This window comes from Neomonachus schauinslandi, chromosome 10 (genome assembly GCF_002201575.2).
Source record: "Neomonachus schauinslandi chromosome 10, ASM220157v2, whole genome shotgun sequence".
In the NCBI taxonomy this organism is placed as follows: Eukaryota; Metazoa; Chordata; class Mammalia; order Carnivora; family Phocidae; genus Neomonachus; species Neomonachus schauinslandi.
Window position 1 is genome coordinate 44,123,020 of NC_058412.1, and position 12,761 is coordinate 44,135,780.

General features: G+C 39.2%; 1 protein-coding gene across 4 annotated transcripts in view; it reads right to left on the minus strand.

Annotated features, from left to right (window-relative positions):
* CTNNA2 (catenin alpha 2) overlaps nt 1-235 on the minus strand; it is a 949,691-nt gene extending 949,456 nt beyond the window's left edge. For all 4 annotated transcript variants that reach the window (XM_044919117.1, XM_044919118.1, XM_044919116.1 and 1 more), the window contains exon 1: nt 134-235. In XM_044919117.1, the coding sequence (XP_044775052.1) occupies nt 134-235 (102 nt within the window). The remainder of the gene's footprint in view (nt 1-133) is intronic.
* Nucleotides 236-12,761: the final 12,526 nt, after the last annotated feature.

Sequence of the window (12,761 nt, forward strand, 5' to 3'; positions counted from 1 at the left end):
CATATCTTCAGTATTTAGCATTATGGCACGATGTATTATTCACTCTTAGCGATTTCTAAGTTTTTTGAAGAGTCATGATATAATCACAATAGAAACATATACAAGTAACAAAGTGTTTCAAATCATCCCTTACCTGTGTAACAAGTGGCTCCAAAAGCCTCTCCACTGTTAGTGTCCGTATTTCCAAACTTTTGGGGTCCCATTTTAAAATGATAGGTGAAGTTGCCGAAGTCATGCTCCCTATAGAAACACACATTACTGGTAAGAAATAATAATTACTGAAATAATCGGTTACCTTGGGGGTTCAAAATGAATAAGTCACCAAAACTCAGAACATAATTGAAGATTATATATCTTGTTGAAACTCATCAAATTAAAGATGGGGAAATCAGAACCAGAACTATGTAAGGCAGTGATGTTGGAATCACATTAAAAACTGGGAGCTCCTGAGGGCACCTATATATGTTAGACAAACTACTAGGATTCAACTGGTATGGAAATATTTTACTCACTCAATATTTAGTACATACATACATCTGCCAAATGCTGAGAAAGAGTTGGACCTTGACCCCAAGCAGTTTATGGTTTCAAGGTAGCGAGACCCAAGGTAGGCAACAATTATGCCTCAGTGTGACCCATTCTATGACCAAGGAAAGCAGAGGGCTATGGAAAAACTGAGAAAGGACACCAAAGTCAGTCTGGGAGACCAACCAAGACTTCCAGGAAGCACAGTAAATCCATCATGATCACCACATGAGGGACCTATGTCATAACGAAATCCTACTTTGTTTTCTTCACATCATAACTGACCACTGAGGATATTATACTCCCTGTGGCAGCTGAGTTTCATTCTCTTAAATAGGAAGGACATTTTGCAAACTGAGTGGTGATGGTTCTGAAACTTAGCTTGCTGCTATTTACATGCTCTCTGATTACTCACTGCATTTACATTCTTGTCCCAAAAAATCAGTGTCTGATAAGGTTATTTATTTCATTCTAAAGCAATCCTCTCCTACCTAAGAAACACTGATGTGCGGGTAGCAGCCTCCCACATTATCAAGCACAAAATATGGCCCTGGCCTCAACAGAATAAATTACACATTCTATCAGGTGTGTGTTGTTCAGTGAGAAACTGACTGCTCTTTGCTGAACATATTTCAACAACTAACCACTAGACAAGCAACCTTAGAATGTACAAACTAAATCTGAATCATTTGCTTTAATACCACTATAAATCAAACTGTTCATAGCTTTTCTCTTCTTTTGAGTCAATGTCCGCACTCCATTCCATCCTTATAAATCAATGTAGATGATTATTTCTATTAGAATTAACAGTACAAAGAAGGTCTGTCACAATAGGCGCATGCCTCTTTACTGCACTGCTATGGCAAATAGACCCAGCAAATTTGCTTTGGGGGGAAAAAAGGCAAAGACACAGTGTGCTGGTATTTTACCTCTCTCCAAATGCCATGTTTTAAATAAACCAAGCACAGCGATCCAACCATAGACAGATTTAGATTTGTGTTCCTTCACAACAACAACAGTTGGCACAGATAAGCTGCCTGTCCTCCAAAAACCTAAAAACATTTTACACATTTCCCATTCACATTACCAACTGCCAAATGGTAGCTCTGACATGCACGGAATTCTGCTGCTGGGCAGCACACCTTCTTGTGCTGTGGAAGGATGAAAATGCCAGATGCGTTGTGCATGCACACGATACCACTGTCCCTACTTCGGCCAGATCTACCTAAGTGATCTTGGCCCAGTACCTATGACACAGTTATTGCAAATTTCTGGGGAGGTTCTTTGAAAGCCTTTTTCAAGCTCTGATGGAATAATGAGTAGCAAAATAAATGATGATGTACAAGGAAGTCCTGTATGGAAGCAGGATAACTAGCAGCGAAGTCATTTTAACACAACAGTGAAAGGCACTAAGTGAGACTGTGTAGCAAACTGTCATTGTTACATGAACATGCTTCGCATATAAGCTGGGGGACCAAGGAAAGCACATAAAGTCTTTTATGGATGTTCCAGTGCAAAACTGTAAAGAAATGGCATTCAAAATATGCTGAGGTGAGAAACAAAAATGCTAGGACAATCACATCAGAGACACTAGCATGCAGCAGGCAGAAATGGGAAACACTGAACAAAGACCCCAAGCCAACTGTAAGCCAAGAAGCAGAGTTAGAGCCTTGAGTCCTAAAGGTCGCATAGTCCTTATAAATCTAGATATGAAAGGATAAGAGTTGCTGGGCAAAACACTTGACTTAATTTATTCTTTTGGGGATTAATCTTTTCAGCCACTTCTTGAGACACAGGTAAGATTCAAAAGCAAAAGGCAAGGAAAGGTTACATGGTATTAATTTGTTGAAGAGGAAAAACCTAGTCATAGAAACTTTCAGTGGTCTTTTTTCCAGCCATTAAGCTTTTGATATGGTTTGGACTGAAACTAGGAATTCTGCCCCTACCCTACAATATTTTCATAATTTGGTTTAATATCCAAATTAGCAAGGACCAAGCACGAGGGATAAGTACTGCAAAATCTCTAGCTCATAGCCCAAGATGTTGATATGTAAGATTCTCATTGCATTGCGTATGAGGAGCATCCTAGCTTCAGGCTAGCTATTGAGCATGAGGTAGAAGAAGGTTAAGAAGCTCCTCTGACTGCACTACCTGAGCTGGTATAATCCTTGCAATCTATTGTTTCTAGAAGAAGAGTTTGCGTCCTGCTATTTGGGACAAACACTTGATTGCTTTCTCCTATATGTACTAGCACTTGTATTACAAACATTTTCCCCATCAAAGCCCTTAGATTGCATAAACCAGAAAAAAAAAATGATTCTATTTTACATTAATGATCATAACCTTAGTCTTCTAGATTCAACTATTGATGATCTTCCCCTTCAATGCTAGTAAGGACAGATGATGGCAAAAAAGATAAAAAATAGTCAAATATCTTCTGGGGCACAGGACTGGGGCAACTGCAGTCAGTAGAAATGACAATGTGTGACCGCCATGACAAGCATACACAAGATGGCTAACTCCCAACCGAGAGTATCATCCCACCTGTGCTTTCAATATTTATAAATTCAGAAGAGCAAAGAATACATAAGCTTTGAAGGTCGATCAAATGATTATTAGGTAAATAGTCATTCCCCCCCTCCATCCCTCACCTCCATGAAAAGAGGATACTTCCCCACTTCACTGATATTGGGCTTTGGGCAGTGGAATGTTAGGAAATATGATCTGAATAGACCTTTGAAATATGCTTGTGTGGTTAGACTCGTCCTCTTGTGCTACTGTCTGTGTACATGATGAGAGTCACGTATAGCCCACTGGTTCAAAAAGTAAGAAAGACATATGGAGCAAACTTGAATCCAAGCTGCAGCTGGAGCCCAAACCAGCTGAGCCAAGCCTGGTCAGACAGCTCCCAATCAAACCACAGAAACAGGATCAAGAATTAAATGCTTGCTATTGTATATCACTGAGATTTTGTCATTAACTATTATTCGACAATACCTAACAGAATGATAGCAAACAGACTTTTGTTTGAATCAAAGCCCTATAATTTATCAACAAATGATGTTGTCCAAATTAAGTAATTTGGTAATTCTTCCTGAGTCTGTTTCCTCAAATGAAAAACCAGGATAAGTGTTTTATAGGGTTATTGTGAGGATTAAATAATTTAGTAGATAGAAAACATTTCTGGAAATATTACTACTGTTTTTATTCTCCAAACTTTAAGTATATTATTCTGGCAATTTTTTTTTTAATCTCTAGGAGGAATAGGGAAGCACCCACTAAAAATAAAGATCCAGATTGACACTCCTCTGAGTGGAATAACCAAATTGACTCAAATGAGAAAGCCAGAGAACAAATCAAGTGTTCCACACCTGCCTTCCATCTTTCCAAGGATGGAATGACACATTGTCTCAAATCCACACTACATATCTGTACAATTAATGTAGTCTGTTTTGCTCCCAAAAGAGATTCCATGTAAAGCAAATACATTTTTTCAATCTTTAAACTCAAAGGAAAAAAAAAAAACACATTTATTTTACTTGCTATTGGTAAGGAGACTTAGAACATTGACTGGACACAGTGAAAGAATAAAAAACAGGCATTGTAACAAAAGACAGCAACGTTGTCTTCTTCCATACATCATGATTTTATAAGCCCCAAAACAAGCTCTTAGCAATTTATTTAATCTCTGAGAAGATTTTCTTCTTGAACAGTATCAAAATATCAAACTGTATATCCATGAAAGGTGCCAACATGGTCTGTAGGGTAGTATCTTACATAATATCAGACTCTCTCCATGGGGGTAAAGAAGAATCATGGACCAGGATGCTAGCAACCATTTGTCATTCACAACAGAAAAAGCAAAACCTGACAAAAAGAAAAGCCAGAGTAAAACGAGGTCACTTATAAACAGCCAAGGGTCAAGTGCCTTGTTTCTTTGGACCATGTCCTGATAGAAAATTCCTCAAGGTCACCTATTCCAGGGAATGAGCCTTCATATGACAAATATGTTAATGGAGTATATAATTCACCACAGAGATTTCCCTTTCCAGGCATTCCTGGAAAATGTCTTTTGAACTCTCTGCCTCACCTTCCCAAGTCCTCACCATGCCTTCCACTGTTCTTTTGCAAAGCAGTCCAGGATGCTTTCCAGGTGCCTGGGAGGCCACCCACACCTGCCTTCCCTCCATAGGGCTCCAGCTTCAGATTCTCTTCACAAATCTTTCTCTTCACCAACACTAAGCACCACTGCCAAAAAACTCTGTGAGGCTTTATTCGATGATAAGCTAACTTTGGTTGACAGGCAAATTCAGAAGAAGTTAATGACTAATAGTGGGGTTTATTCACCTATTCCACACCTATGATATTGAGTCAATTACTTAACCTAAGCTTCAGTTTCATTGCTGTAAAATAAGGATGGTAATACTCTGACATACTTCATGAATTTGTTCTGGAAATCAACCAAATAATTGCATATACAAAAAGTGCTGGTTTTACTTCTTTGCATGCTGTCTGTGTGAGTGTCCAGATCAAGACGTCCATTGAGGTGGGGACCCATGGAGATCCTGTAAGGCAAGATGGTTATAAACAAAGCTTTGTTAAGAAAGTAAAATATATTTAAAAAGAAAAAAGAAAGAAAGTAAAAGATACGAAAAGGAGATAATTTTCTAAATTTCTTCAGCGTTTCAAGAATCAAGCCTAGCAGGCCCTGGGTGGCTCAGTTGTTAAGCGTCTGCCTTTGGCTCAGGTCATGATCCCAGGGTCCTGGGATCAGGCCCCACATCGGGCTCTCTGCTCAGCGGGAAGCTTGCTTCTCCCTCTCCCACTCTCCCTGCTTGTGTTCCCTCTCTCGCTGTGTCTCTCTCTGTCAAATAAATAAATAAAATCTTCAAAAAAAAAAAAAAAAGAATCAAGCCTAGAAACACTGAATCATAATGTTACTTTCATGAGTAATAACAATACTGGCTAATGACCTCACATTATCATTATCACCCATTTATACTTAGGGAAACAAAGGTATAAAGTAGCTAAGAAACTTACCCAAGGTCACAAAATTTGTACCTAAATTGCCTGGATTTAGCATCTGTGCTTACAACTACTATGTCTTACTGCTTCTAAAGAAGAATTCCTAGGATAAGTTTAATGCCAACACCACTATCGGACTTCTGAACTAGGGAGGAAGATGGAATGTGGACAGAAATGGAAAAACCTAGGAGCTAGCCTCTCCGGAGGACAAGAGGAGGAGGGGAAGAAGAGGGACAAAAAGGAATGCTACATAAGGGAGACACAAAAGGCAGGGGCCCTGATCCACATGTGGAGCCCACGGGAAGTGTGGTTGCACCTTCCAGTGAGACAAAGCTGGTCCTGAGTTCGGTTTCCTCCAGATACCTTTGGTTCCTTGAGGCAAGAATGGGATGAACACAATGAGGCTGGCCCAGCTAGTGAGCAACATAACATCCTGGCAAAGCCAAGAGAAAGACCCTGCGATGAGTCATACCCAGTAAACAGAATTTTGACCCCCATGACCTTGGTCTCCTTGTGTTCCACTTGTGAACAGGTTACATTACATGATAAAGGGGACTCTGCTGATATAATTAAGGTCATTAATCACTGAATCTTAAAATAGGGAGATGATCCTATATTTATTTAAGTGGGCCCAATGTAAAGCTGAGCCCTTAAAAACAGCATTCTCCTGGCAATGGGTAGAAAACGAAGTCACAGAGATGTAGCAGACCAGAATGTAGGTGAAGCAGGTGGGGCAGAAGAGGATGGGGATGTCACATGGGGAAGAAGAGGATGGCAGAAGGATTCAACCCACTGTTGCTAGACGTAGCCATATAGAAAACAGGAAGAGGAATATGGGTAGATTTTGAGAGCCAGGAGCTAAGAGTGGGCTCTGGCTGAAAGCCAGCAAAGAAATGAGACCTCAGTACTACAGCCTCCAGGTATTGAATTTGGCCAAAACCCTGAATAAAATTTGAAGTGGATTCTTCCCCAGCACCTCCAATAAGGAACACAGCCCTTCAACACCTTGGTTTCAGTCTTGTGAAAGACTGAAAGACCTCTAAGCAGAGGACCCAGCCAAGTCCACCTGGGCTTCTATCCTTCAGAGACTATGAGATAATAAATTTGTGTTGTTTTCAGTTGTTATGTTTGCGGTACGTTTTTAAGGCAGCAATAGGTGGCTCTCAGATTTGTGTGTGATCACAATTACCTGACATACACAAACTGCTGGGACCTATCCAGAGAGTTTCAGATTCATCAGGTCTGGGGCGGGACTGAGAATTTGCATTTGGGGGGTGTGCATTTTTAATAAGTTGTAACAAATTTCCAGATGAGGCTGATGCTACTGGTTCAGGAATCACACTTTGAGAACCACTGTTGTAAACAGACCATAACCATGCATTCCAGCAGGGGAGCAGGGATCAGGAACACACGGGATAGCTCTGTGGAGACCCAAAGACCAGTAATAATACCACTTCTGTTATTATTACAATTACCACTCTAATCGTCGTTGTTATTATACCTTTCTAAAAGGCATTTACACTTTTTAGGGGATCCAATGCCTTGCAATGATTCTTAACAGGAAAGTAGAATGTCATATTTAAATCACATGTGGTTTTTCAAACCACACGTGAACCAACCCCCACTCTCCCAAAAAGTTCCAATAGTTTCCCCCAGGAGACACCTTTTCTTCTTAGAATCACAGCCATTGTAGTGGTCACTGTGAAGAATGTGAAGTAACAGTAGGAGAGAGTCACCCCCCTCAGTTCACCAGAAGCAGAAATGAAGGTCAACCAATACTTGCTTAATAGAGAATAAATGTTTCTAAATAAATGGTGTTCCTAAATAATTTGAATTATTTGAGGGCTATAAAAATGTCACTCATATGTGGAACATAAGGAATAGCACAGAGGACCATAGGGGAATGAGGAAAAACTGAATGGGAAGAAATCAGAGAGGGAGACAAACCGTGAGAGACTCTGGACTCCAGGAAACAAACTGAGGGTTACAGAAGGGAGGGGGTGGGAGGGATTGGGTAGCCGGGTGATGGGTACTAAGGAGGGCACATGTTGTGATGAGCACTGGGTGTTATATGCAACTAATGAATCGTTGAACACTACATCAAAAACTAAAGATGTACTATATGTTGGCTTACTTAATATTAAAAAAAAAAAAAAAGTCTCCCAAATATTGTATCTGAAACACAACAGTAGTTCTAATTTTCTGTTGTTAATAAAAATACCCCCAATATCCAGGTACCCTATTGTAAGAGGGGCTATTTTTTTTTTTCTGGAGTTGAGGACAACATGTGTGTATGTAAATATCACAGGCAAGAGTAGAAGGTAAGAAACAAAGACAGGGAAGGATACTGAAGGGTATCAAAGGGTTATTTGATAACCCTTCAAATATCCCTAGAAAGTAGTGTTGGGGTTAATGTAGTGCATGAAATCAGCCATAATACCTGGCTTGGTAAATTGTAACTTGAGGCCACTGGGGGCAGGGAAGGTTTCAAAGAAGGCCTTTGGAATGCCTAGGCCTGCAGGACCACTCTAGCCTAGGAATGCCGGAGGGAATTGCCTTCCCCCAAAGCTTTCTTAGCCCAAACAGTCGCCCTGTGATCTAAGAGATGTATGCATTGTCCCCTAGGCTATGTTTAGCAGAACTGGTAGAAGCGCAGATTAGCATATCGTATCTTTCCGGTAAACAGATCCTCCTAGTTCCAGTAAGACCCCTTGTCACACATCATGTGCTTGAGAAACAGTGATAAAGATTTATGATTATCCTGAAGGACCAATAAAGGCAGGAGCAAAGAAGAGCACAGGCTCTTCGTCTGTGAGTGTTGAGACCCTTGCCTTCTCCTCTCTTTCACAATAAAGTTTGGAGTCATCTTTCATCCGTCGGTACAGGGATTCCTGGCCATTCCTGGAAAAGTAGAAGTCATACTGATTCCCTCCAAAATATACTCTGCTGCAATGGAACCGGGTTCAAATGGCGGCAGGGGAGAGTGGTATTGGGCACTCTTCCTGTGGTATCTGGTGTAGAAATAGCCTGGCCTAATGGTTTAGCTATGGTAAAGTCTTGCTTCTTATTTTTTCTCCATTAACTTTGATCAGGGTAAGCTCATTTCCTCTTATTTTGACTGCAAAGAGGCAGCATATTGACCATTGCTGTCCTCTACATAATAACCATTCAAAGCCCTGGCTCAGTGAACTGAGAGATGACCCAAGATGCAAATCACAGGTGCAATTAATTATAGGATCTATCACCATTTGTATTCAAAATTGAAGTGATATGTAATTTCCAACTGTTCTTCCCTATATGCAGTTATCTGGGGGGTGGGGCAGTTAGCTCTGCGGCTGTTAAAGCAAAGTTTAACACTACACTTCAGTATTACAATATCTGCAAGACCTTTATTTATGGTTAAGTCCATACTTCTTTTTTTTTTTTTAAGATTATTTATTTATTTGACTGAGAGAGGGACACAGCCAGAGAGGGAACACAAGCAGGGGGAGTGGGAGAGGGAGAAGCAGGTTTCCCGCCGAGCAGGGAGCCCGCAATGCGGGGCTGGATCCGAGGACCCCAGGATCATGACCTGAGCAGAAGGCAGACGCTTAACGACTGAGCCACCCAGGCGCCCCAGTAAGTCCATACTTCTTAACAAAACATTTAACAAAAGAAATGCTATGGAACAAAAATATCATTCTAATGCTTTCAAAAGGCTGTAATAACACTTCATGTCTAAGCATAAATGCCTACTAAAAGATACCTTAACATTTTTTGAAAATACTATTATATTCTCTTCAGAGCCTGTTATTTCTTCTACCCAAATAAACAAAACTTCACTAAAAAACAATATATGAAGAAAGCTCCACAGCCTCAAGGCTTTCAGAATGACGTTTAGACTAATAATATATAGCCTATAGCCTGCTGATTAAAAAAGAAATAACCATGCCCATATCTTACTGAAATGGGTTTTTATATGTACAAAAGCATACTCATAAAATTTAAAACTATGTGCCAACTTAACAGAAATTCACTCCTCCTGGAGTATGCTAATAGAAAGTCAGTACTTTGAAATTTAAAATGAAAACTCGTATCTGTCAAATTCATTTCCTTATTTTCACTGCATTCATAGTCCCATCATTTAAATTCATTGTGGAGCAAAAAGAAACTCAATCTACTCCTAAATTATGGCTTGTTTTCCATTTGGGTGTAAAAATACGTGACATGCAGGTAGGCACTGCTTACTCTGTATGCTCTGTTAGATTTCCAAAGTCCCAACAAGGATTAAGTTTTTCTAAACAAAATACACTTGACCAAAGGGAAACATTTTTCTACCTATTATCATTCAGCAATGATATAATTCAGATTTGGGAAGTAGATTCCAAACACTGAGAATAAGACTATTAATATTTTAGATATTTTGAGGAAGTATTTTTATATAGTCCAAAAGTAACTTCAAATTATTTAATAGAAACACAGCTTCTTTGGCAATTAATTTATTCTATGTCCTTCTAACCTCCTGTAAATTAGAATTCCAGATGCAACAATTATATAACTCTTATCTTCACCAGAATCTCAACATTTCATATTCAGACTAGAGCAAAATAACCACCAAACTGCTCTTTTTATCTTCAGTCACTTTAATATAATTCAGTCCAAACTAATCATCTGATACACTTCTTTTCTAAGAGACCAAAATGACTGCTTCATTCTCTTCCCCAAGAATTTGCAAGTCTTCCTTGTAGCATGGCTTGGCACTCCCACTTTCTGACCACAGTCTATCGGATCTTATTTCTTTAACAAAAATCTGTTTCCATCAGGTTTGGACCACATTATGACGCCTGGTTCGTGCCACTTCCCAAAGCCCCCACCTCTTTCTCATCATCCAGCATGCAAATATTGACAACCTCCCACTTCATTTTTTCCCAAACCCCTAAACTGCTACTGGGTTTGCAGTCAGTAACAGAAGAGCTTACTGTTTTCTAAAGTGGCTCATTGTTTAAAAATGGACATTAGTTTTTACATCATGCACTTGGTTATAAACTCATTAGGGCACAAATCAAGTTTTTTACTTCTTCCCTTTTTTTTATTTAATTTATTTTTAGAGAGAGAGAGAATGAATGGGAGGGGCAGAGGGAGAGGGAGAGAGAATCCCAAGCAGACTCCATGCTGAGCAGAGTCTGATGTGAAGCTCGATCCCAGAACCCTGAGATCACAACCTGAGCTGAAACCAAGAGTCAGACGCTTAACTGACCTTTCCACCCAGATGCCCCCTACTTCTTTTCTATCATCTGTAGAATAAGTAGGGTGTTAGGTCTATGGCCTTCAAAAATGTTTGATTAGGTATGTACATATAAGATTCAGATAATTATCTTTTTTCCTTTTTTTTCAAATTTTTATCATTTTTTTAATCTTTTCGATAGTGGAGTCCATTTCCTAGATAGTAATAGATTTAAAAATATCTTTTAGACACAGTTTTATAGAGATATTATTTGCTCGGTACTTCCTAGCAACCTAAAACAAGAAAGATTTTGGTATTGTTTAGAAAACATAATTTATATTCAGGATTCTTTGACTTTACATATTTAAAAAATAATATAGTTTCAGTGCTTATTTTAACTGTATCACTAGTTTTTAGTTATTATGTTTTAAAACTGGGTTTCATTTTTGTTTAAGAAAAATCTTGGGGCTTCCTTCATCAAACTAGTGAGGTGTGCTTTGATATTTCATTCGCTGCCAAGTTCCACTGGAGGAATTTTTTGCAAAGGACTGTACAAGCCCTACAGGTGGGACCACAGTATCTTTTAGGAAGTCTTTCTTCTCTTCACCAGCCCAAACTGCCTTTTGCCCCCAAGGCCCTGTGACTTGGCCTTTTTCTGAATTCCACTGTATTCCATCTAATCAGAATGCCTACTACACAATATTTAATTTGAATACAAATTGCCTGTGCTGTTGTCTATTTGTTTTATATAAGTTTTTGTCCTCTCTAATACATTCAGGGACAGGGACTCTGCCCCTTTCATAATGATTAGCACAGCATTGCTTATTTAGGCAAAAGGTTATGAGGATTCGTGGAATTGATTCTGCCAACTTCAAGTCTCACAATCACACACGAAAGATGACTATACCTAAATTATAATACTAATACTCTTATGCAGGGTTTTTCGACTGAGAACACATCACTTTAGATGCCACTTGTCTGAAAGCAAGGTGTTTCAGACCTGCTTAATGCTCACTGGTGAGGTGAGCATTGCTCTGCCTCATCAGATTGCAAAAACAGAAACCGTTCCTCAAGGGAGGAGTGCTCAGAGATGAGCTCAGCTGAGGATGAGCATCTCTAAGACCATTATCTTCCCATTTCAACAGGGCACTTGGATCAGGTGATAGAGAGGTAACCAACAGCACCTCTAATTTTTGTACATACCGATGGATTAATATTGAATAGTCTGTGCAACAGAAAAATGGGGAAATAATCAATTCCTTTTTGATTTGCTGCCAGAAAAGTGCTCGAAACAAAAATGCGCCAGATTATGAAATAGCATCCAGCAACTCGAGGATAGTCAAGAAAACAAAGTAATCATAATATTAAGATATGATATAAAAAAATAAATGCAGGTAAGAGCTTAGGTAAGAGCTATTTTAAATTAAGTGATTATAAGAATACTTAATTAGTACTCAAGACTTGTATTTTTTAAGTAAGCTCTAGTGAGTTACTACATTTTATTTTAAAAGTCAAAGTTAAATCTGCAAGTGTGCTGGTGAGTTAATAAGGAATTAAGTTGCAGAAACTCAGAAATTAGTGAAGCCTTCTACCCCCGCCTCTTTCAGTCTCCCAAGTGGAAGTGGCTTATTCACCAGGTCTAATGTAAATAGAGAGTGTTGTGCATCCAGTGGGAACTGTCATAAATGGGAGGTAATTCTTCTGCATTGTTATCCTTGCCCCTTTCTATTGAATTGTCAGTCTTGAAAAGTCATAACACATACAACAATCATATTTGCTTAGAATTCTTTTGTGGCAAGGGTTGATAGCTGAGCACCTGTGGTACTCAGCATATATGCCCCCCTGATAAATCACCTTGTTACACTTGTTGATAAAATCATATGTGAAAAACAGATACAATAAACCAGGTTTCCTTCTGGTCAGAAGCATAACTATGTGCTTACGAACCAAAAAATACCTCAGGTGATATGCTTTTGTAAATACAGAAATAAAATGTACAATGGCATTT